At 41.1% G+C, this 26,159-nt stretch overlaps 1 protein-coding gene and 1 pseudogene across 6 annotated transcripts; one reads left to right on the forward strand and one right to left on the reverse strand.

Moving 5' to 3' along the window:
- Positions 1-3,649: 3,649 nt before the first annotated feature.
- LOC113916110 lies at positions 3,650-5,874 on the forward strand (annotated as a pseudogene).
- Positions 5,875-10,203: 4,329 nt separating this feature from the next.
- Positions 10,204-21,759, reverse strand: ZNF846 (zinc finger protein 846). Of its 6 annotated transcripts, XM_027583710.2 has the most exons (8): positions 21,741-21,759; positions 21,380-21,461; positions 18,241-18,473; positions 17,704-17,792; positions 16,890-17,016; positions 16,329-16,412; positions 13,056-13,138; positions 10,204-12,551 (listed from the first exon to the last, which is right to left on the reverse strand). In XM_027583710.2, the coding sequence occupies exons 3-8, from the start codon at positions 18,308-18,310 to the stop codon at positions 11,412-11,414; spliced, it is 1,593 nt and encodes a 530-aa protein (XP_027439511.1). In that variant the 5' UTR covers positions 18,311-18,473; positions 21,380-21,461; positions 21,741-21,759; the 3' UTR covers positions 10,204-11,411. The 6 variants fall into 6 exon arrangements, with proteins under 6 accessions (XP_027439511.1, XP_027439514.1, XP_027439512.1 ...); XM_027583713.2 differs by lacking the exon at positions 21,741-21,759 and having other exon boundaries at positions 18,248-18,473; positions 21,380-21,709; XM_027583711.2 differs by lacking the exon at positions 21,741-21,759 and having other exon boundaries at positions 16,890-16,974; positions 21,380-21,709.
- Positions 21,760-26,159: the final 4,400 nt, after the last annotated feature.

Below are 26,159 nucleotides of genomic sequence, written 5' to 3' on the forward strand. Positions count from 1 at the left end.
TAGAACCCTCAGTTTGTTTTTCAGAGTCCATCATCTCTCATGGTTCGTCTCCCCCTCTGACATACTCCCCTTTTCTTCCTCTCCTGTTATCTTCTTCTTTTTCTTTTTTCTCAAAATATGTTGCATTATTTGTTTCAGAAGTACAGATCTGTGATTCAAATAAATAAAATTCTTAAAACACACACACACAACTTGCCTTAACTGACAAGATGAAATTGGAAACCTTAGCAGTCCTAAAAACATAAAACTATTTGATGCTTGCTTTAAAATCATTCCAAAAAAAGGAAAAAAAATGCAATAACTAGTGACAACTAATCCAGATGCAAATAATGTAACCAGTGAATTTTTCCTTATATAAAAGAAACCATTCTTATCATAGGAAATACTTTTAAAGTTTATCAAAGGAGGGGAGGCACCTGGCTGGCTCAGTCAGAAGAGCATGCAACTCTTGATCTTGGGGTCATGAGTTTGAGCCTTACGTGGGCGTAGAGATTACTTAAATAAATAAAAATTTTTTGAGAGGAAATACTCCTATCTTCACACAAGAAAACAGGTGAAAATAGAGTAGGAAAAGAATATTACAGGCTAAAGTTAATCAGACATACTTATTAAAATTACCTAAACTACCAGTATATAGGGCACCTGGGTGGCTCAGTCAGTTAAGAGTCATGCCTTTGGCTCAGGACTGGGATTGAGTCCTGTAAGCAGGGAGCCTGTTTCTGCCGCTCCCCCTGCTTGTGCTCTCTTGCTGTCTCTTAAATAAATAAATAAAAATCCTAAAAAAAAAAACAAAAAACAACTTCTTGTATCAGGGCGACTGTGTGGCTCAGTTGTTAAGCATCTGCCTTCGGCTCAGGTCATGATCCTGGGGTCCTGGAATTGAGCCCCGCATCAGGCTCTCTGCTTAGCGGGAAGCCTGCTTCTCCCTCTCCCACTCCCCCTGCTTGTGTTCCCTCTCTCACTGTGTCTCACTCTGTCAAATAAATAAAATCTTTTAAAAATAATAATAATAAACATGAAGATGGGGCCATTCATTGGCCAGGGCACCCAGAGCCAAAATGACTGACTGCCTGAAATTTGGCCAAGTGTAATGTTTCCTGGGGTCCTATTTTTTTTTAAAGATTTTATTTATGTATTTGACAGAGACACAGTGAGAGAGGGAACACAAGCAAGGGGAGTGGGAGAGGGAGAAGCAGGCTCCCCACTGAGCAGGGAGCCCGATGCAGGGCTCGATCCCAGGACCCTGGGATCATGACCCAAGCCAAAGGCAGATGCTCTACAACTGAGCCACCCAGGTGCCCCGGGTCCTATTTTTTATTAGCAACATTCTGTTTAAGAGATGGAAAGCAGTAACATTCCACTGTGCTCCATCACATAGCATGGTTAGCGGTGCCATTCATATAGTCCATGAACCCCCATTGCTGTTTACTCAGTTAATCCCAAGGGGTTCCCCAGGTAGCCAATGGATGGATGGATGGATTTACCTATTTATGTACTTATTTTCAGCCTTAAGAAAAGGCAAAATTGGGGGCACCTGGGTGGCTCAGTTGGTTAAGCATCCGACTCTTGATTTTGGCTCAAGTCATAATCTGGGGGTCATGAGATTGAGCCCCGCATCTACTCCTGCTGGGCATAGAGCCTGCTTAAGATTCTCTCTCCCTCTCCCACTGCCCCTCCCCCCACTCGGAAGCACACACGGACTCTCTCTCAAAAAAAGGCAAAACTGGGTTATTTAACTTTGAAGCAGTGGAGATGATCACCTCTTTAGTAATAGGGTTTATATAGTAAGTTTTAATCCTTGGTGACCCTGTTTTAACTTACATTGGGCCATATTAATTATTTTAGCAAGGGATTCATAGGGTCCTATTTTATCAAGAAAACTTGTAAGTGCCAACAACTTACCTTCATTTAAATTTATTATTTATTGTTGTCATAGATATATCCAGGATGATATATTTTAGGGCAATAGGTTCTAGGAACTTTATTATTTTTTAAAGATTTTATTTATTTGACGGAGAGAGCAAGCACAAGCAGGGAGAGCAGCAGAGGGAGAGGGAAAAGCTCGCTCCCCACTGAGCAGGGAAGCTGAGGGGCTCATTCCCAGGACCCTGGGATCATGACCTGAGTCGAAGGCAGATGCTCAACTGATTGAGCCACCCAGGCACCCCAGGACTATGGGAAATTTAGGTAAGGCTACAGTTAAAGTAAGGCACACGTATTTATCCTCTATTTTATTTTTAATTACTTTTTTTTTAAGTAGGCTCCACGCCCAGCCTGGAGCCCAATGCAGGGCTTGAACTCATGACCCTGAGATCAAGTGTCATATGCTCAACCAACTGAGCCACCCAGGCACCCCTATTTTTAATTACTTTTTAAAGATTATAGTGAATATCATGTTTAAATTTGGTGTGATCCCCAGGCATAACTATATTTGAGACACAGTATTAAGTCTATGAAGCTTTTTCAATTAGTGCATTTTAGTAAATGTTAATGTAGAAGTTATGTTGAAGAGGCACAAAAGCCAGGCAATGCCCCTTTTATCTTTTTCTTCCATAACTTTTTTGATGTTATCACATAGTTGTTATACATGATTATTATATGTTTAGTTATAGAAGTTTTTAAGATATGAAATTTTAACATACAAACTTTGGAATTCTAATTGGATCTAATTATGCATCTTTGTTTTCATTATTATATAATTTATTTCAGTTCTATATTAAAATATTATGTATATGTTTTTTACTTAGCTATCTTTTATTTTCTCCCCCTGCACTAGGGATTTTTTGTTTTTAAAATCAGTAAGTAATATAGGAGTAGCACTATGGTTTCTATACCTGGCATTTGCTGGGTCCCTAAAATTTAAAGTTCTCTTTTTGGGGGGGCTGGGAGTGCTTCCCAAAAAGGCTGCAGCCCTTACTTTTTTTTATGTGTTTATTTAGTCTCCTGTCTGACCTCGATTATGTTTCCCTTAAAAAAAAAAAAGGTATTTACCTGATAAGCTCCTGGTGGCCCCAAGTGGCCCCTCCTATGAGCATCAGCTTCTCTTCCTAGGGTATCCCTATCAACTTTAGAGGGGCTGAGGTTTAAATCCAAGAGAAAAATAATGGCAGAATCCTGATTTTGTGATAATTTGATTTTCAGGAGGATGCTTTTAGCATGCTGAAAAGCAGTGGCACTCAAGAATGCCCAAGTACACTGACCAGGGGACTAACAACCTCATATGAACTGTGAACCTCCTCAAAGGTCTTGGGGAAGCAAAAGCAAAATGTTCCTTCCTTCTTTCCTTTTTCATTACACACTGAGACACCAGTCTCCATGGATGGGATCTTCTTTATCCCACTAGGTCAGAGAACAAAGAAGCAAAAGGATTTGCCTTTAAAGCAGCATTTAAATTTTTGGAAGCCAGGATTATCTATAGGATGGACCACCTCCACCTAACTACTGATGATTGAGAGGGGCCTGTCCAAATTTCAAATCAAATGGATGAGTGTTTCCCGAGGGTCACAATTCCCAAGGAATATTCAATGACAGCTTTTAATGGCCCAGTGGAACACATATATTCACCCCCAGACTTATTTGTCCATCAAAATAGATTTCTCACAAAGAAGGAACAGCACCTGGGACTCAATGCTTGTCTCCGGAGCCCACCATGGTGGCCCTTGGTGGTGCTCTCATGGTGTTGGCAGGCCAGTGGATCAGTCTCAGCACCCTCATAGTAGTCTTGAGGATAACCATTTTGTGCTTCCCACTTTTTCACTGTGCCTCTTTTAGTATATGCCAATTATCCCTAGATGCTTCCATGATTTCTCATCCAGTAGGACACTTCGTTAATAAAATGTTGATTGGGGACCTCTCATACACCCAATCACAGTTAACTATACAAAGCAAGAATCTGCGGTCAATCTCTTACCACAATTTAGATTGGAAAACCACAGAAGAACGTGCAGACACTGCATAAGGCAGTAATCGTCAAAGTGCAAGTGCACCAGTGGCCAGTAGTACTCTCAGGCAGGACTCGCTGTTTGGTATATTGTCAACGTCTAGTGCGTTGGGGTCCCTGGGTAAGGGTCGCGAAAGAACCGGGACACAGGGGATGCAGAGCAAAGGCAGCACTTGCAACTGCATGCTGTCGTTTATTTTCCACACAGCTATATACTTGCAGCAATCAGGTAAGCATAACAATATGTACTTTCACACATAATGGGATTAAACTAACATCCTTGAAGAAAGATACACAAAATTTATCAAGAACAGTATGTATTCTGTTTATGTTTGCAGAGTTAAAGAATTCTCCCAGCCACCCTTCTTCAAGGAACAGTATGTTCTTGTCCTAAGGAGGGACGCCTCTAATCTAGGCAAGAGCCACTTCTTGCTGATCCAGGCATTCAGAACTTGCAACATGAGATAAGGGGAAGAGAACATTTTCTCCTCCTTGCTCAGTTTTGCCTGGCTTTCCTAACTCTCACTGCAGTCCTTGAATGACCCTGGCTCGCAAGGGGCCTGCAAGCCTATGCCATCTCAGTATATGACAGTAAGTAAGCCAAGAGCAGTCCAGAGGCATGCCCCCCACCAAACTGAGTCACCCTGTGCCAACTGATTTGCGCTGGGGTGACCAGATGATAACACAGATAGGTTAATGCCACCAAAAGTTTATTACTTACAGTTCCAAGAGAAGGGGGCACACCAGGTAATGCAGGATCAATAGGGAAGCACCAGATCAGGAGGCAGAAAACAGGAGTGAGGCGAAAGCATAGGTCAGAGCTCTGTTGGGGTTTCTTCAGGAAAGGCAAGGCAGAGCAGGGTAAAGATAAATACTGGGTAGCTTGAATAATTCCAGTGGGCTCTGAATCACAGTTGTCCACTACCTAGCCCTAGGTTGATTTAGGGCAGGAGAAATACTGGATTGTTTTGTGAGAGTTAAGATAGAGGAGGTGGTTGGAGTACGGGCTCTGGAGCGGTTGGTTTGCATATGAGAGGTGAGCTTCCAGAGAAATTAGTTACTTAGCTAGTGCCGGGGCACCTGGGTGGCTCAAGTCAGTTAAGCGTCTGCCTTCGGCTCAGGTCATGATCCCAGGGTCCTGGGATCGAGCCCCACATTGGCTCCCTGCTTGGCAGGGAGGCTGCTTCTCCCTCTCCCTCTGCCTGCCACTCCCCCTGCTTGTGCTCTCTTTGTCAAATAAATAAATAAAATCTTAAAAAAAAAAAAAAAAAGAATTAGCTAGTCCTTTGTCTGTAGGCAGCCGTCCACTGAAAGGCAAGCGAAAAGGGGCACTTACCAGTACATCCAGGAGCTATGGAGGAGGAAGCAGTCCGCTGTAATGCCCTTTCTTAGGCTGCGCTGCTGGCAGTTACCACCAGCTCTCTGCGCTTCACAGGGCCCTCCACCCAACCCAGCCCGATAAAGCGTGCAGACTGGGGTACAAGGCCAAGCAAGTTTATGTCATATTTTGGATTCGTGTGTGATGTAGTGGCTGCCAATACCCAGTTCCTAAGGGTGCAACCTATGGCAAGCCTGTCCATCATGGTGTTAACCAGCTAAAGTTTGCCCAACACCTTCAGTCAGTTGCAGAAGAGCAAGCTGGATGCCACTGGGGCTCTGAGAGTCTTGAATTCTTACTGGGTTGGTGAAGATTCCACATACAAATTCTTTGAGGATATCCTCATTGATCCATTCCATAAAGCTATCAGAAGAAATCCTGACACCAGTGGATCACTAAACCAGTCCCCAAGCACAGGGAAATGGGAGGGCTGACATCTGCAGGCTGCAAGAACCATGGCCTTGGAAAGGGTCAGAACTTCCACCACATTATTAGTGTTTCTTATCAGGCAGCACAGAGAGGACACAATATTCTCCAGCTCCACTGTTACTGCTAATATAAGTAACGTTTGTAAAATTCTTACCTATTAAACAATTTAGGTAAAAAAAAAAAAAAAAGCTAGTCCTGGAGGGGCAGTCTCTCCAGGCAGCAAGACCCCAAAGATGTTAAAGCAATATAATACACAAAATTAAAAGCATGATTAATACAATGGTTAAGCCAATGTCCAAACACAATAGTTTCCTCTTGGATGGAAGGTGATGCAAGATGGAAAAGATTCACACGGGTAAGGTAATCTTCCATTTCCTTATCTGGAAGGTAGACACCTATGGACACACTATTTTGTAGTTTATTAGCAGCACTTATGCATTTTCACACTATATTCTATATGTATGCTACAATTATAAAATTTAAGAATGGAAAAAAAAGGGATGACTGGGTGGCTCATTCGATTAAGCATCTTTTTTTAAGATTTTATTTATTCATTTGAGAGGGAGAGAGACAGAGCACAAGCAGGGGGAGAGGCAGAGGGAGAGGGAGAAGTGGACCCCTGGCTGAGCTGGGAGTCCGATGCGGGGCTTGATCCCAGAACTTCAGCTCAGATCATGATCTCGGGTCCTGGCACCAAGCCCCATGTTGGGCTCTACACTCAGCAAGGAGTCTGCTTGTCCCTCTCCCTCTCCTTCTTCCTCTCCCCCGCTTGTGCTCTAATAATTTTTTTTAACAGAATGGGGGGAAAATAACAGAAAAGCATTAAAATAATGTAGTAGAGGTGGGGTGCCTGGCTGCCTCAGTCAGGAAAGCATGCAACTCTTGATCTTAGGGCCTTGAGTTTGAGCCCCACATTGGGGAGTTTACTTTTTTTTTAAATAAGTAGAAGGAGAGGGGCACCTCAGTGGCTCAGGAAGTTAAGCATCTGCCTTCAGCTCAGGTCATGATCCCAGGGTCCTGGGATGGAGCCCTGCATCGGGCTCTCTGCTCAGCGGGGAGTCTGCTTCTCCCTCTCAATCTCCCTCTGTGCTCTCTCTCTCTCAAATAAATAAAATCTGGGCGCCTGGGTGGCTCAGTTGGTTAAGCGACTGCCTTTGGCTCAGGTCATGATCCTGGAGTCCCGGGATCGAGTCCCACATCGGGCTCCCCGCTCAGCGGGGAGTCTGCTTCTCCCTCCCTCTCCCTCATTCTCTCTCTCCAATAAATAAATAAAAATAAAATCTTTGAAAAATAAATAAAATAAATAAAATCTAAAAAAAGGGGGGGGGGGACAAGGTAAAGCAGAAGAGTCAGAGAGATGGTAGTATGAGACTGACAATGCTGGCCTTCAAGAAGGAAAAAAGATCCAGGAAAAAAAAAAAGAGAGACGGGCATCTAGAAGCCGGAAAAAGGAAACGGATTCACCCCTAGAGCCTCCAAGGAGGAATACGGTCCTGTTAACATGTTGATTTTAGTTCACTGAAACCCTTTTCAGAGTTCTGAACTCCAAAACTGTAAGGTAGTAAAAGTTTAGTTGTCTTGTGGCATTGTTTGGCAGTTTGTTACAGCAGCAATAGTAAACTAATAACACAATGTAAAGCTAGAATATTAAGGTACCGATTGTGAGGTCAAAGAGACGTATCTATCTATATTTAGCATAGAATGGATTGGGTAAGATAGAATGGACAATGTGTATGCTACTTTCTCAGAAATCTATTGCAAGACCTTGGCACATGCTGTTCTATAAAGCCAGCTTTTGAAAAAGGTCCTCAATGACTTTTATGGTTAAATCCCATCCTCATTCAACTCACCCAAATCAGCATTTGGTATAGTGGATCCGTCGCTGCTCCTTGCCTTGGATTCATGGACACCAATCTTAATTCTATTGCTATTTCATGGGCCACTACTTCTCAATTCATTCAGTACTTCCTCCCATGACTCCCAACTGCCAAAGTTGACTCCCGGGGCTTGCCAATCCTCAACTGAAATTATCTAATTGAATGGTTTTAAGTGCCATCTATACACTGATGATTCGGAAACGTAAGTGCTCAGCCTGATAAGTTTTTTCTTATGTACCACGAAGTCTACACATACGCAGTCCAAGGGCTGGTGCAATACTACAAGCAGAAAGCATGTGTTTTTCGGCCACACCTTACTTGTCTGTAGCTTTTGTCCTCATAGTACACAATGTATCATCTAAACTATAGGAATGTACCTGACTTCCAGGAAGGAAGGAGAAAGAAGAGCAATCCTTGAAGAGAAAAAGCCACTGGAGACTGTCCCCTTTTTAAAAGCTTTTCCAGAATCCACACTGATGTCTTCTGCCTACATCTTATTAGCCACGATTATGAAATATAGTCTTCCTATAAACCCAAGGAAACCTGAGAAGTAGAAATGATTTTTTTTTTAAACTATGTGCCTGGAGATAATCTGGATTCTATTTATAAGGGACAAGGAATATTGTGATGACTAAATACTACTTGCCATAGAAAGCAAGAATTGTCCTATATCAAATAATATGAAGAGCCCCATTTTATGACCCACTTGCAAATACACCAGAAAGCAGTACCTAAAAACATGATAAAATGCTCTTACATTGCAAGGGCACCTGGGTGGCTCAGTCAGTTGAGTGTTCAACTCCTGGTTTCAGCTCAGGTCATGATCTCATGGGTTGTGAGACTGAGCTCTGTGTGGGGCTCTGTGCTCAGCAGGGAGTCTGCTTGAAAGAGTCTCTCCCTCTGTCCCTCCCCCAGCTCACGTGCACACTTTCAAAATAAACACTTTTTTTTTATTTTATTTATTGGAGAGAGAGAGCGCATGGGGGGGAAATCAGCATTTGGTATAGTGGATCCATCGCTGCTCCTTGCCTTGGATTCATGGACACCAATCTTAATTCTATTGCTATTTCATGGGCCACTACTTCTCAATTCATTCAGTACTTCCTCCCATGACTCCCAACTGCCAAAGTTGACTCCCGGGGCTTGCCAATCCTCAGCTGAAATTATCTAATTGAATGGTTTTAAGTGCCATCTATACACTGATGATTCGGAAACATAAGTGCTCAGCCTGATAAGTTTTTTCTTATGTACCACGAAGTCTACACATACGCAGTCCAAGGGCTGGTGCAATACTACAAGCAGAAAGCATGTGTTTTTCGGCCACACCTTACTTGTCTGTAGCTTTTGTCCTCATAGTACACAATGTATCATCTAAACTATAGGAATGTACCTGACTTCCAGGAAGGAAGGAGAAAGAAGAGCAATCCTTGAAGAGAAAAAGCCACTGGAGACTGTCCCCTTTTTAAAAGCTTTTCCAGAATCCACACTGATGTCTTCTGCCTACGTCTTATTAGCCACGATTATGAAATATAGTCTTCCTATAAACCCAAGGAAACCTGAGAAGTAGAAATGATTTTTTTTTTTAAACTATGTGCCTGGAGATAATCTGGATTCTATTTATAAGGGACAAGGAATATTGTGATGACTAAATACTACTTGCCATAGAAAGCAAGAATTGTCCTATATCAAATAATATGAAGAGCCCCATTTTATGACCCACTTGCAAATACACCAGAAAGCAGTACCTAAAAACATGATAAAATGCTCTTACATTGCAAGGGCACCTGGGTGGCTCAGTCAGTTGAGTGTTCAACTCCTGGTTTCAGCTCAGGTCATGATCTCATGGGTTGTGAGACTGAGCTCTGTGTGGGGCTCTGTGCTCAGCAGGCAGTCTGCTTGAAAGAGTCTCTCCCTCTGTCCCTCCCCCAGCTCACGTGCACACTTTCAAAATAAACACTTTTTTTTTATTTTATTTATTGGAGAGAGAGAGCGCATGGGGGGGGGAGGGTCAGAGGGAGAAGCAGACTCCCTGCCGAGCAGGGAGCCCGATGCAGGACTCGATCCCAGGACTCCAGGATCATGACCCGAGCCGAAGGCAGTCGCTCAACCGACTGAGCCATCCAGGCGCCCACAGATAATTTTTAAAAATGCTCTTACAGGGGCACCTGGGTGGCTCAGTCAGTTAAGTGTCTGCCTTTGGCTCAGATCATGATCCCAGGATCCTGGGATCAATCCCCACATTGGGCTCCCTGCTCCACGGGGAACCTACTTCTCCCCCTCCCTCTTCCTGCTTGCTGCTTCCCCTGCTCTGTCAAATAAATAAAATCTTTTTTTAAAATGCTCTTACATTGTCAAATAAAGTTCCAAATATCTCATATAATTCAATGAAGACATATATATGGGGAAGTCTTTAGATGTGAACCATAATGAAAACACCATTATATGAAATGAGTATAATATTGCAAAAATTTTAGAGTATCTTTAAAGCAACTAAAACTTTGTAAAACAAAACCACCACAAAAAATATAGGTGCTAGCTACTTTCCTTGAGAAGGAAACACACAGAAAGGCAATTGCATTTATGTCATTTATTTCAATATGACCTCCAGGAAGAATTCTCTTGTGTACAGTAAGTGAAGAGCAATACCTGAAAGCTTCCCCAAATTCCTCTCATTCATACTTCATTCCTTCAGTGAGTATTTTGTGTCTCTTAAGGGATGTGTATTTACCAAAAATCATTCCCACATTTTTACATTCATTCAGCTTCTTTCCAGGGTGGGTTTTCACATGTAGAGTAAGATGTATAAGATGGATACATCATTTCCCATGTATCCTACAACCATTATTTCTCTCCAGTGTGGATTATTTTTACTAAAGGTCAAAAGCCAAAAAATAAACACATACACACATAAAGGCATAACCATTATTTCTAATATTCATAACATTTTCTGAGATTACTAAAGAATGTTAACATATGGGGCTCTGTTGTCCCACATATCTTACCATCATAAGGTTTCTCTTCACTGCGTGTTGTGACTTACCCATTAACACCTGAACAATTTTCAACATTTCTTACGTTCATGAGTCTCCTTGCATATGAAGCAATCAAGAATTTCTAGAAGCTTTCCCATATTTCTTAACATGTATAGAAATCTCTCCACTGTTTTTTAAATGCTGAGTTCTTAAAAGATACAAGAAACAACTGTAGGTCTTCCTGGATCCTTGACATTTGTAGGGTTTTATACCAGTATGAAGTCTCATGTGGGTATTAAGGCCTTGGCACTACGGTTTCACCACGTTCCTTACATACAGATGATCCATCCCTAGGATGAGTTACCGTGTACTATCAAAGCATGTGGTCATATTTTAAGGCTGTATCTCATTCTTACCTTCACATCACTTTTACAGTAGTTTATTTATAAGTAATTTATTTATTTATAAGTAATCTCTATGCCCAAAATGGGGCTCGAACTCACAGCCCTGAGATCAAGAGTCACCTGCTCTACCAACTGAGCCAGCCAGTTTCTAAATCTACAGTAATTTTAGATATGTAAAATTAATGTTTAGAGCAACAACAAAAAGGCTCTCCCACATACCTTATAACTGGAAGGTTCTCTCAAGTGCGAGTTCTTACACATTCTGTAAAGTATGAACAATTACTGCTCTCCCATATACCTTATATGAATGGGAATTCTGCCCCAGAAAGTTCCTATCATGGTAAGGATGCAAAATGAGTAAAGCTTTCTCACACATTCTTTACTTTCCTAAGGTACTTTATCCAGATGAGTTTAGATGTGAATACTAACATCCGAAGAACATTTACAGGTTTTTTCACATGCCTTAGTTCTTAAATGTTTAGCAAGTGCCGAAGATTGAGTGAAGTTTTTCCCACATTCCTTACATTCATATGGTTTCTCTCCAGTGTGAGTTCGCATGTGAATATTAAGGCATGTGGAGTATCTAAAGGCTTTCCCACATTCTTTACATTTGTAGGGCTTTTCTCCAGTATGCGTTCGCATGTGCATATTAAGATTTGTAGAACGAGCAAAAGCTTTCCCACATTCTTTACACGCATAGGCCTTCTCTCCAGTGTGAGTTCTTAAATGTGTGGTAAGGCCTGAAGACTGAGTGAAAGCTTTCCCACACTGCTTGCATTCATATGGCTTCTCTCCAGTGTGTGTCCTTACATGCTGATTGAGCATTGAAGAATTATTAAAGGCTTTCCCACATTCCTTACATACATAGGGTTTCTCTCCAGTGTGTGTTCGCACGTGTAAGACAAGTCCTGAGGAACGAGTGAACGTTTTCCCACACTCCTTACATAAATATGGCTTTTCTCCGCTGTGAATTCTTACATGTTTTGTAAGGTATGAAGAGTGAATAAAAGCTTTTCCACATTCCTTACATTCATATGGTTTTTCTCCAGTGTGAATTCGCATGTGTAAAATAAGTCCTGTCGATCGAGTAAAGGCTTTCCCACATTCCATGCATACATAGGGCCTTTTTCCACTGTGAATTCTTCTATGATCTGTAAGGTATGAGGAATGAGGGAAGGCTTTCCCACATTCTTTATATTCATATGGTTTTTCTCCAGTGTGGTGTCTCATGTGTACCTTAAGGGATGACTGATCAACAAAAGTTCTCTGACAGTCTTTGCATTCACACACTTTCCCTCGTGTCTGAGTTTCCTTCTGCCCAGTAAGATTTGAAAGCTGACAAAGGGCTTTATCATGTTGAACACTCTCGGAAGTTTTCTCCCCAACAGGGATTTCCTTGAGCAAAGTACAAATAAAGTTCTTTTTAAAGGCTTTCCCATTCTGATTACCCTTAGAAGTTTTCTGTCTACTGTGAGTCATAAATGAGTGCCCACTGAATGCTCTTCCATACAGGTGAGAGCCATATTGCTTTGCTCCAGCATTGCTTCTCTCCTGTTGATTAAGGTTTAAGTGATAACTAAAGACTTTTCCACACGCACTATAACAGAATTCTCCCTCATCACAATTTTTATGCATTAGAAACATCATCATAATTGAAGTGTTTTTTCCATTTCCATTTAAGTGTACAGAGTTCCTGCCCTGTTTTTAGTTGTTTTAAGTTGAACAAACAGACTCTGAGGCTAGGTCCCTGAATTATATTCTACTTTCACAGAGTATCTTCTGGTAATTATTCATACTAAATCATTTAAAACCTAAATTATTCTGACTAAATCCCAGTGCATCAAAAACTGGACATCTGAGTTATACTTATGTGGATCTCTGAGGAGAAATGGGTTTGAAGTAGGTTTAGAGTGCTCCTCAAATTCTTGATATTCAAAGAATCTCTTCACAGATTGTGCTTTCTTTGGGTAAGTGACATTTATTTCATATAATTCACATGGATTTTGTACTTCTGGTCCAGGTGTGGAAGAAAGGAATTACTTTTGGAGATCTTACCAATTGGATTCCATTTGATGTTTTTTCCAAAGAAATATCTTGAAGGGATGTGGAACCTTTGGTTTTGAGCTGCAAATCCAATTCTGAAAAAAAGTGGAAAAATTTAGTTTTGGAGAAAAATCGTGGGATAAAATTGTTTAAAAGCATATGGCACAGAGAATGACACCACAAAATATGGTGAAGTAGGGAACTCCAGGACTCCTTCCCACCAGAAAACAACTAACAAGCTTACAAAAACTATCAAAATCAACTATTACAGAACTTTAGAACCTAGTCAAAAACTTATAACCACCAAGGGAACACTTATGGAAGAGAGAAGCAACTATAGTTCACCAAGAGAGTGCTGAGGCATTTTAATTACCCACCTACCACAACCCCCTTCAGATCACCGGCAGCCATGTAGACCACAGGATGCATCCCTGAGCAAGTTACAAGTGCTGAAAGGAGCACTATGGACTTTGCTGAAGAACTGCCATTGTGTTTCCATCTGTCTGGCAGCTTCCTCGAGTATCACCGCTGCAAGGGTGTGCCTTTATCTCACCCAACTCAGAGTTCCCAGGAGCAAGGCAGCATCTCAGACAACTACTGATGAAAGTGTCTAAAGGCAAAGTGTTGCCTACAGCAGTCCAAGGAAAGGAAAAGCATTTGGGACAAACAAAAGACAGCCTGAAGAGCCTTAGAAGGAACAGACTGGGAATGCTGATATGTGCGTAAATAAAAGTTCGAGTGTTTACCAGGGAATCAAGAAGTCCACAAGCACACTGGGGACTGGATGCATGCTGAGAAAGGCTGGAGAGGACTCAAAACTTTCACCTCTGGCTGACCTTCAGCCAGGAATGGAAGGCTAAGGAAGAGTTGTAGATGGTCTAGCTAAACACTGAAGGAGTGGACCAACACACAGCCAATCAACAAAAACTAAAAGAATAGTTTAGTTTTCTTTTCTTGGCTCCAGTATTTAAGGAATTTCTGTCACTCTAAGGTGACCACTAAACTAATAGAACACAGATTTCAGGGACTGCACTAAAAAGAAGGCAGAATATACAAAAACAATTTATAAAAGCCACTAAACAAACACCAACAATACACAACAAGCAGCAACAACAAACCCAGGGAGGGGGTGAATCAGATTTTCAAACTGCCACATTACGGTATCTAAAATGTACATTTCCAACTAAAACATATGAGGTATGCAATGGAACAATGAAAAATTAATACAAATTGTTCCTGAAAGCCAAAGCACTGGACTTACTAATAAGTTTAAATCAACCTGTTTCAACACATCCAAAAAGCTAACAGAAACCATGGACAAAGAATTAAAGGAAACTAGAAGAATTATGTCTCACTTAAGAGACTGTCAAGTAAGAGACAGAAATTACAAAAAAGAACCAAATAAATTCTGGAGCCAAGGGGCAGCTGGGTGGCCCAGGTCATGATCCCAGGGTCCTGGGATCGAGCCCCGCATCAAGCTTCCTGCTCAGCGGGGAGCCTGCTTCTCCCTCTCCCTTTGCCACTCCCCCTGCTTGTGCTCTTTCTCTCTCTCTGTGTCAAATAAATAAAATCTTTTTTAAAAAATTCTGGAGCCAAAAAGTACAATATCAGAAATGTGTGGTACAGGCTAAAGGACAGACATATACATGAATAGAAGAGAGAATCCAGGGAAAAAAACCATACATCTAGAATCAATATATTCTCAACAAGCATGCCATGACCATCCAATGGGGGAAAGAACAGTCTCTTCAACACACACACAGTGCTAGGATAACTGGATATTTCTATGCAGAAGAATCAAATGGGACACCTACTTCACGCCATATATACAAATTCACTCAAAACGGATCAAAAACCCAATGTAAAGGCTAAACCTATAAAAACTCTTAGAAGAACACAAGGGTGGAAACCTTCAGAATGTTGGATTTAACAGTGTCCAGTCTATCTATTCTTAGATATGATATCAAAAGCATCAAAGAAAACAAAGATAAACTGGACCCCACTGCAATTAAAAATGTACATCAAAGAACACTATCAAAAAAGCAAAAGGAGTGATTAACATAACAATAAAATTTTTTTTAAAAAGCAAAAGGATAACCCCAAAAATGGGAGGAAATATTTGCAAATCATCCATGTGATATGGGTCCACTATTAGAGTACTGAAAGAACGCCTATGCTTCAGCAACAACAAAACAAACGACCCAAGGTAAAACCTGGGCAAAGAACTTGAACCAGCATTTCTCCAAAGACATGGAAATGGTCAACAAGCACACAAAAAGATGTCCAACATCATTTGTTTTAGGGAAATGCAAATCAAAACCACAGTAAGATACCGCTTCATACCTGCTAGGATGGTTACTAGTAAAAAGAAAAAAAAAAAAAAGGAAGGGGGGAGGGAGGAAGGAAGGAAGAAGTGATGGCAAGGAGGCAAAGTCACTTCTACACTGCTAGAGGGAATCTAATATGGTACAGCTTCTGTCTAAAACAGTTTGGTAATCCTTAACAAGTTAAACAAAATGACCATATGCCCTCACAATTCTATTCCTAGGTAGTAAGTTATAGTCATGAAACTGAATTCTGTATGATTCTATTTGATATGTACAGAATAGGCAAACCTGTAGATTAGAAAGTACATTAGTGGCTGCAGGGAGTGGGGATAGAGCTGAAAGGGGGCTGACTGCTTAATGGTTACAGGGTTTCCTTTTCAAGTGATGAAAATATTTTGGAACTAAAAAGAGTTGATGGTTGCACAACACTGTGAATGTCCTTAATACCAATAAATCATACCCACTAAAATGGTTAATTTTTGTGTATTTTATCTCTAAAAAAACATATGGCACATACTTATGTCTAAATATGCATGAAACAAGATAAAAGGTTGAAACAAAAGGGAAATTGGACTACACAGAGTTTGGCTTGTTAGGAGTTTGGCAACGATAAGGGTATGGTGTCGAAACTGTAGGCAATGTACAAAGCTTAATACTCTGGAAAACTAAGGCTGACCATAAACAAAAAAACACTGATAGAATCAGGAAAACAAGATAGAAAGTACTGCAAAATGAGCTATCTGCAGGTAATGAAATTTTCAATTGAGTCAGACAGATCTTTCTGGGAGAACAGGAAAAGGTTGAGATCAATGGAAATTTAAAGGTAAAGAGAGTTGAAGGTTCCTAAGCAAACTCAAAAACCAAATTACTTCAGCCTTCTCAGAAAAAGAGTATACCTTTGAAAGTCTGCCAAGTGGCATTTCCAAATGTACAGCACCTTACCCAGGCATGAACTTACCCTGCAGAATTCCTCTCCCTCCTGTCCTCAGCTCTTCTGCTCCTCCCATTGAAGAGTTGAGATCAGGTTTGCATGATTCGCATCCTGCTTACAGAAAAAATATATAAAATGGACCTTGCAAGACATGAAACACAGCTCTTTGGATAGGAACCAACACTTTAGCTTCAGGGTTTCTGTAGACAATGAAGTCTCACTTTACAAACAGCAAAATAATCACACAAAATTTTAAATCGATGCAATAAAACTATTCTAAAAGGAACAAAAATATAAGTACATTCTTTCTTTGTCCTCAAATGACTAGAGAGCTCTAAGACCTGAAAATCATGTCCAGCCTCTACACACATTTAAAGTCCTAAGGTTTTCAGTCCCTAAAAGGAATAAAGTCATTTATTTAGACAGATCTTCATTTTCACAGGGAATCCTCTAGATAGTAAGGCCCCTGAGGTCAGGGATTATGTCTGTCTTGTTTACCACACTATTCTCATTTGACAGGAAAGATACTTAAGAAACATTCATTTCATAACATTCATAACATTCATGAAGAAATGATTCCAGCCTTACCTAGTATAATGAGATTCTGGTAGTTCTCCAGCATCACATCTCTGTAGAGATCTCTCTGTGTTTGATCCAACAAAGTCCACTCCTCCTGGGTAAAGTTCACAGCCACATCCTCGAAGGTCACTAAGTGCTAAACCATCAAATACATGCTGGCTTCAGCTAACCACCATCTTCTTTGAGGTTCTCAGGAAGATGCATGAGGGACTGAGGAAGGTAGACCAGAAGCCTATAGTACTCCTGGGCCCAGACCTCTTCTCTAGCTACAGATGCTGCCTGGTGGTCACAGCCAGTCACATGGACTTACCAGCATCACTGACATGTGACTACATTTATGTTATCACAACTTGACTGTGGGCTATTCGTGCTTTATTTCTCTTCTATTTATAGGCTGTAGTTAGCACTGAACACAATGCAAACACTGTAAAATCTTCTAACAGATGAATTATTTCCACAGTAACACACACATTCCTGAGATTAGATACCTTCATATCATTCCTCGGTATCTATCATACCACTCAACAAAACGATAAGCCAACAAGCATGACTGAGGATCAGAAAGAATTAATGAATACTGAGATAAAAGAATCATATAATCTTGAGGATTATATGATTACTAATCATATATGATCACTAATCTTGAGGATTAGTGTAATCCCTATATATTCTGAGATGGCATGAGTCCTGGAGAAATTGACCTGAGACTCATTCCTTAAGCAGAGTCATTAATTGCTATAAGAAGCCTGGGGACATTACAAGGAGAAATGACTACCCAATAAATAAGCCTGACATTCTGCAGAAAGGTCAACTTTCCACTTACCTGAGAAGAATCCATCAGTAACCCAGCCACCATCCTTGCCTCCTCAATTTTCCCCTCATGAAGACAGTAAGGGTCCCAAGAAAGATGACCTCAGAGAGAAGAATGCCATGAACTCTGAAGCCAATCCAATTCCAATAATCACATGCTTATAAGCTATTCCACACCATGCACAGAACATACCACAAACACACTAATTCCATAAACTGGCAAAGTGTTCTGAGTTACCTGTAGCAAGAAAATGGTTTTCTGGATCTTGCTACCCATGAGGAACAGGTTAAATATTCCAATTTAGAGTTACACAAATTACCGTACAGAGAGGCAGTTGTTTGACACCACAGAATTCATGAACATGTTACCCCCGCAAAAAGCACACACACCTTCCTGCCTCCCAAATCCCAGGAACCTGACTTATACATGCTCTGCTCTTTTCAGTCGCTCTTATATGGCCTACTGCATGATCACTCAGCCCCTGAGCACTGAGCACTGGATCTGCCATTTGTGACGGAACTATATGAAAAGAAGTCAACAAGGACTCACCACACACCTGATTCACATCAAGGGCTGCCATCCTGTGAATCTGATAGTGAGAATTTCCAAAATATTCCATTTCTTGCTCAGAAGACCACTTCAGAGAAGCTTTTGAGTTTAAATTAAGAGGTTGATCTCAATTGCTCTTTGACTACTGGAGTGTCTGGGTAACCGGTTCACAATACCATCATTAAGCAATAGACATTTTTCCTCAATCATCAAACATCACTCTTTAGCCATCTCTGTGCAGATAAAACATGTGACAGCCATTAAAAACTGTCGAATATCCTACCATGCAAATATTAATACCAATCTCTATTTACTGAACACTGTTAGTAGCTCTACAAATATTAACTCCTTCAGTTGCCCTAACAACCCTCCAAATTGGGTATTAATAACTGTCATTTAATAACTGAGAAAATGGAGGTTCACACAGTATTAATAACTGTCTCAAATCACCCATTAGGAAAGGTAAGCCAGGCAGACACATGTTGGTATGGCAAGAGCCTTATCTCCTGTGGTGGTTGTTATTCCTCAGATGACCAGAATTGAGTCCACATCCTCTGAGAGGCATAATGGAAATGAGAAATACAAAAGAGTTTATGAAATGAGAAGTCCCCCTGAGCACCCCCTGCTGGAACTTGGTTGGATTTGGAACCTTTGCCTCCTTCTGTCTCATTCCTTCATTCAGTCAGCAAATATTTAGTAAGGGCCTTCCTTCTGCCAGGCCAGGTATTAGGCAACGAGAAGAGAACAGTTCTTAGGGATCTCACAGTTCAATCAGGCAATGCAGGTAATAAACAGATAATTATCAGTTGGTGATGAGCCGTAGAGTTAAAGAATCAATCCCATTAAAGTATAAGGAGTACTGCACATATACAAATATATTCCTGATACAGAAACAGGGCTAGTTAAAGGTAGGATAAAGACAGAATAGGGAAATAATCACTTCAGAGGACTGTGATAATTGATACCTTACTTACTTAAAAAGTAGTGTGCAAAGTTTGACCTAAAGACATCCAAACTTGAAATATCATAATTTTACAAAAACTCAAAATACACTTATGTTAGCCACTCCAACAGCTTCTGAATCATGTCATTGGGTTTTTTGTTTTTTAAAAAAGATATTATTTATTTATTTGTCAGAGAGAGAGAGAGCACAAGCAGGGGGAGTCGCAGGCAGAGAGAGAAGGGGGCTCCCTGCGAGCAAGGAGCCCAATTTGGGACTTGATCCCAGGACTCCTGGATCATGACCTGAGCTGAAGACAGAGGCTTAACCGAATGAGCAACCCAGGTGTCCCGTGTTTTTCTTTTTATGTTGAAACTGAAGGCTTTCCATATTATCTCATAGTTAACCACAAAGACTAATATACAAATATATCATGCACCTTTTCACCTTTTCTTATTACTGATCAGTTCTACTGTTTTCCATCATTAGTTTTATTTTTATTCATTCAGTACATTTTCTTCTACTTCTATATTTCTTGCTCAACCTTATGAAGTAGCATGCTTAGATCCATTAATCAAACTTCTTTTTTTTTAAAGATTTTATTTATTTATTTGAGAGAGAGAGAATGAGATAGAGAGCACAAGAGGGAAGAGGGTCAGAGGGAGAAGCAGACTCCCCGCCGAGCAGGGAGCCCGATGCGGGACTCGATCCCCGGACTCCAGGATCATGACCTGAGCCGAAGGCAGTCGCTTAACTAACTGAGCCACCCAGGCGCCCTCAAACTTCTTTTATTAAATTATAGCATACTTACAACTAAGGGAGGCAATCATGAAAAAAGTCTCAATGAGGAATTAAGAAATGAACAGCCCCTTACAACCATCATTCAAGTTGAGAAATAGAATATATCCAAATCCAGCATCACAGACACATTCCTTGTCTCTTTCCCAAATCACTCACTCCATGCCTCCCAACCACAACCACTAACCTGACACTTTACTCTAGAGTCTTCTGCCTGTTTTTGAATTTTAAAGAGTATCAAACAGCACGCACTCTTTTATGTCTGGCTTCTTTCATTAGACATTATGTTTGTGAAGTTCATCTAAGTTGTTGCAACTGTGCTCCTTCCTTTTACTAAAGAGTGTGCCACAAAAAATATATGCCACAATTCATCCACCTGTCCCTTGATCTACTTTGGGTTATTTCCAATTTAGGGATATTTCAAATAATGATGTTACAAATAAATAAGGACGCCTGGGTGGCTCAGTCAGTTAAGCGTCCACCTTTGGCTCAGGTCATGATCCCACAGTCCTGGGATTGAGTCCTGCTTCAGGCTCCCTGCTCAGCGGGAAGCCCACTTTTCCCTCTGCTTGCTGCTCCCGTTTGTGCTCACTGTCTTCCAAATAAATAAATAAATAAATAAAATCTTCAGAAAAAGAAAAAAAATGATGTTACAAATACTGTTTATGTTCAATTGGTGGACGTGTGTGTGTTACTGGTAAGTTAGTTGATACACTTTAAAACACCTGGCACTGTCACTTTTTCTTTTTTTAAAGATTTTATTTATTTGACAGAGAGACAGTGAGCGAGGGAACACAAGCAGGGGGAGTGGGAGACGGAGAAGCAAGCTTGCCGCTGAGCAGGGAGCCCCATGTGGGGCTTGATACCTGGACCCTGGGATCATGACCTGAGCCGAAGGCAGACGCTTAACGACTGAGCCACCCAGGCGCCCCGGCACTGTCACTCTTTTTAGTTTTACTTTTAGACATTTAGTGTGTGCAGTAGTATACACTGTGGTTTTTATTCGCAAATCTCTGGTTGCTAATGAAGCACTTTTTCATGTATTTGTTGTCCATTTGCATTTTTTCTTTTATTGAAGAGCCTATCGAAACCTCTTGTTCATTTTTCACTTTGGGTATTAATTTGTAGGAGTTATTACACAACTCCTTTGTTGTTACATGTGAGGCAATAAACCAAGTACTAAAGGTCGAATATCATGCCTGCAAATTATTTTAATCTCCTTACCTTCAAAGAGCTCATCATAAACATTTAACTATACACATGCTGAGAGTTGGATAAAGAGGTCCACTACGCATGCAAAATACTAACAAATGGTCAATGTGCAACAAGGTAACACCTGAATAATACATCAAACTTCAATAACGGGTGCCCACAGCCAGAGCATTTCCGTCCAGTGCTCACCAGAACGTTCTGCCCGCAATCGCCAGGTCAGCGAGAAGAGGGTACTGCGGCCGTTTTCCACCACTGCGTACACGTTTCTCCTCTGGAGAAAGGGCACAGTGTTTGTTCTGGCAGCTTTTGAAGGAGGCGCACACCGGACGGAGAAAGGGTCCTGCCTCCACCGGGGACCCTGAGCCACGGCCACGACCCCCACCCGCGCTGACGGAGCCGACAGACGCTCTCGGAGGGACCGGGTCGGCCGCAGTCCCTCGGGCGCCTTCTACCCGCGGGGAGGAAGCGCCGCGATTCCCGACCAGCCCAGGACGTTCGGAACCCCCGGGGCTGAGTGCCCCGCAGGAGGCCAACGGAGTGGAAAACTTACCTCCCACGCAGGGCGGAGCGGGAAGTGAGAGGTTATCTGACGAGCACTTCCGCTTCCGGTTTCCGCCACGAGGTCAGCGTAAGGGGCGGAGCCTCCGGAGCATCTAGGTCGGATTGCGGATTGCGGATGGCGGCCTCTTCTTCCAGACGTCCGGGGAGGCGGTTGGACCTCGATCCAGAGCAGGCTGTCCACACCGACCCGGCCGGAGAGCCGAGAGGAGCGCAGGGGACCGAGTTGGAAGAGGGACAGACGCGGTGGGCTGGGTTTGCCTCCGGGTTCCGGGCCAAAGAAGTTCATCAAGTGCCTTTCTACTAGTCTCTCCATGTTGGTTCAGCTCCACGTAGCGCTATGCATATTTATAAAGATAATCCTGCTAGTCCACAAAATGAACTCCTAGGTCATTCAGTCCTCTTTTTAGACCTTTAGTCTTGTTTGAGATAGAATTCTCATAGCATATAATTAACCCGTTTAAAATGTACCATGCAGTGGCTTTTAGTATAGTCGAAGCTGTGTATCCATCACCACAATCAATTTTGGTACATTTTCATAATCACAAAAGGAAACCCAGTACCCTCTTAGCTATAATACCCACCTGAACCCAAGCCCAAGGCAACAACTAATCTACTTTTTGTCTCTAGGAATTTGCCTATTCTCACATTTCATGTAAACAAAATATTACAATATGTGGTCTTTGTGTCTGGCTTCTTTGACTTACATAACGTTTTCAAGGTTCACCCATGTTGTAGCATGTACCAGTACTTCATTTCTTTTTCTTACTAAATAATATTCCACTGTATGGGTGTATCACAATTTATCCATTCATTAGTTGATGGACATTGGGTTACTTCCCCTTTTTTGACTATTATAAATAACATGGGATATTTTTTGAACAGCGATCAGAGGAAAATTCATATTCTTAAACGTTTATATCCTGAAAAATGAGACAATAATATATATCAAGCTAAAAAACAGACAGAAAACCTAGAAATAGAATATCATTGCAAACCAACACAAAGTTATATAGGAACTTAACACTACAGAAGAGCATCAAGCCCAGATGGATTGGTTTTTGGCTGAGTGGGGGTGGTAACAGCTTTATTGGAACATAATTCACCCATTTAAAGTATACATTCATTCAGTGGTTATTATACTCACAAGAGTTGTGAAACCATTACCACAATCAGTTTTAGAACAATTTCACCACCCCCAACTCCCCATCCCGTCCCCAACCCTAAGCTATATACTGTCTCTATAGATTTGCCTATTCTGACAATTTCATATAAGTTTTAAAAAATACTGTGTGGTCTTTTGTGACTGGTTTCTTTCACATAGCGTAAACTTTTCAAGGTTAATCTATATTGTAGCATTTATCAGTATTTTATTCTTTTTTTATTATTTATTTAAGTAATCTGCACCCAATATGGGGCTCAAACTCATGACTCTAAGATCAAGAGTTGCATGCTCTTCTGACTGAGCCAGCCAGATGTCCTAGTATTTTATTCTTTTTAATTGAATAATATTCTTATCAGTTGGTGGACATGTGGGTTGTTTTCACTCTTTGGCTATGAAATACTGTCATACAAGTTTTTATGTGGACATGTTTTCATTTCTTCTAGATACATGCCTGGGACAGAAACTGCTGGGTCATATTGTAACACTATGTTTAAGCTTTAGAGGAACTACCTATTTTCCCAATGTGGCTGCACCACTTTACAATCTCACCTATGATATATGAGGGTTCCAATTTCTTATCCTGTCCAACATTTAGTGTTGTTTGTTTTTGTTTTTGTTTTTTAATATTACAGCCATCCTGGTTGATGTGAAGTAGTATTTCATTGTAGTTTTCATTTTAATTTCCTTGGTGACTAGTGGGTATTGAATATCTTTGCATGTGCTTATTGGCCATTTGTATGTCTTATTGGGAGAAATGTCCATTCAAATACTTGACTATGTTTTAGTTGTGTTATTTACCATTTTATTATTGGACTCTAAAAGTTCTTTATATATTCAAGATGTCAGCCCCTTTTCAGATACAGAATTTCCAAATAGTCTCTCCCATTAATTGGTTGTCTTTTCACTTCTTTATGGTATTCTCTGAAGTACAAAACAATTTTATTTTGATGAAGTTTTAACTTGTCTATTTTTTTCTTTGGTTGCTTATGCTTTGGGTGTGAAATTTAAGAAACCACAGTCAAATCCAAGGTCACTAAAGATTTACCACTACGTTTTCTTCTAAGAGTTTTATGCTTTTAACTCTTACATTTAGTTCTTTGATCTGTTTTGAGTAATTTTCAAATATGGTGTGAGGTAGATATCCAGCTTCATTCTTTGTTGTATGGATATCCAATTGTCCCAGCCCCATTTGTTGAAAAGACTATTTGTTCCCCTAATGAATTGTTTTGGCACCCTCACCAAGCATCATTGGACCATAAATGTGAGCCCAGGTGTTTTAGTTAGGAGAATTATACCTTCAAAGTTCAGATATTTGTAGTACTCCATAAGTTGTTTAAGAGCAATGAGAATGAAGAAAAACTTCCTAATTCCTTTTATGAAGCAAGATAACATTCATATAAAACCAGATCGAATACAAAAATAGAAAATTACAAAGCCATATCACTTGTGAATATTGATTCAATGAGCTATGTTAAATATTAGCAAAAAGAATATGAAACTACAGGGGTGCCTGGGTGGTGCAATCAGTTAAGCATCTGATTCTTGGTTCCCACTTAGGTTGTGAACTCAGGGTCATGGGATCAAGCCCCACATTGGGCTGTGGGCTCAGCTGGGAGTCTGCTTAAGATTCTCTCTCCTTCTCCCTCTGCCCCACTCTTTCTCTCTCAAATAAATGAATAAATCTGCATGGAGCACTAGGTGTTATACGAAAACAATGAATCGTGGATCACTACATCAAAAACTAATGATGGGGGCACCTGGGTGGCTCAGTCGTTAAGCGTCTGTCTTCGGCTCAGGTGATCCTAGTGTCCCGGGATCGAGCCCCACATCAGGCTCCCTGCTCTGTGGGAAGCTTGCTTCTCCCTCTCCCACTCCCCCTGCTTGTGTTCCCTCTCAAGCTGTCTCTCTCTCTGTCAAATAAATAAATAAAATCTTAAAAAAAAAACTAATGATGTATTGCATGGTGACTAATAACATAATAAAATTAAATTTTAAAAAAGAATATGAAAACACATTAAGAAAATAATAAACTTGAGCACGTGGAATTTCCTCTAGAAATTCAAGGTTTGTTTAGTTATTAGGGAATCTTTAAATAATATACCATATCAATACATTTAAGAAAACAAATCATATGATTATCATCTTCATAGATGCTGATGACGTCTTTTTTTTTTTTTTGCAAGTCTTATCTTTTAATAAAAGAGACATGACGGATCGTAGAAATCTAAATGAACGTGTCTCCCTCAAAGTAGTTACAGCTTTAGTTCCACCAAAGCTACCACTGTTGGAGCCACTATTTGGGGAAAAGCCTTCAGAGGCAGCTTATGAGCCACATTAGAAAATATCCTTCCAAATGCTGGAGTGTTTAAAATCGGGAAAGCCACTCAAAGAACGCCACCGCAGCGGCGGCGAAGCGGCCGCGGCGGCCGGGGGAGGGGCCGGCGAGGCGCGAGCGCGGGCGGCCTCGGCTCCTCTCGCAGGCGGGGCGGCCGGGAGGGCCGCGGGCTCCGGAGCGCCGGGCGGCGGTGGCGGTGGCGGCGCGCCCCCGGCCGGCCAGGCCCCTCCGCGCGCGCCGCGGCTGCTGAAGAAGCCTTTAACAAAAGTCAACACCCATATTGATAAAAGCGCTTAAAAAATAGAAATTGATGAATATTTTCTTAAGATGATTGCCTCGGCTCAGGTCACAATCTCGGGGTTGTGGGATCAAGTCCTGCATTGGGCTCCATGCTCCACCTGGAGTCGGCTTGTGATTCTCTCTTTCCCTCTTCTGCCCCGCCCCCTGCTCACCGTGCTATGCTCGCGCGCGCGCGCTCGCTCTCTCTCCCTCTAAATAAAACCTTTTTTTAAAAAATATGATTGCCTGTATAGCTACGTGTGTCTGGGTGCGTACTGGTGGTATTGGTTAATGCAGTTAGATAAGAGAAACTAGTAAGAAACATAGGAATGGCAAAAAAAAGGTAAAACTATCTCTTTTTACGGATGATATGATATTGTACATGGAAAGCTCCAGAGAATTAATGGTAAAATTAATTAATGGTAAGCAATAAAGAATTTAGTAAGTTAGCAGGATATGTAATTGCCATCTAGAAATCAAAAGCCTTCATTTATTTACTCAACCAATAACCAGTAGAGAAAACTTCATTTATAATAGGAAAAAAACCTTTGGATTAAACTTAACAAGCAATGTATAAAACTCACTTAGTGAACTTTTAAAATACTCTGAAAGACACAAATAGACTTGAACAA

Source organism: Zalophus californianus, chromosome 1 (genome assembly GCF_009762305.2).
Source record: "Zalophus californianus isolate mZalCal1 chromosome 1, mZalCal1.pri.v2, whole genome shotgun sequence".
Taxonomy (NCBI): domain Eukaryota; kingdom Metazoa; phylum Chordata; class Mammalia; order Carnivora; family Otariidae; genus Zalophus; species Zalophus californianus.

What these genes read in the sequence shown, in the direction of transcription:
- ZNF846 (XM_027583710.2), bottom strand. Translation starts at nt 18,310, where the DNA reads ATGGAATATTTTGGAAATTCTCACTATCAGATTCACAGGATGGCAGCC. An exon ending in AGGGAGAGGAATTCTGCAGG is followed by an intron (nt 13,139 to 16,328) that starts GTAAGTTCATGC and finishes ACTTTTTTTCAG; the next exon opens with AATTGGATTTGCAGCTCAAA. An exon ending in CATCAAATGGAATCCAATTG is followed by an intron (nt 12,552 to 13,055) that starts GTAAGATCTCCA and finishes CTTAATCAACAG; the next exon opens with GAGAGAAGCAATGCTGGAGC.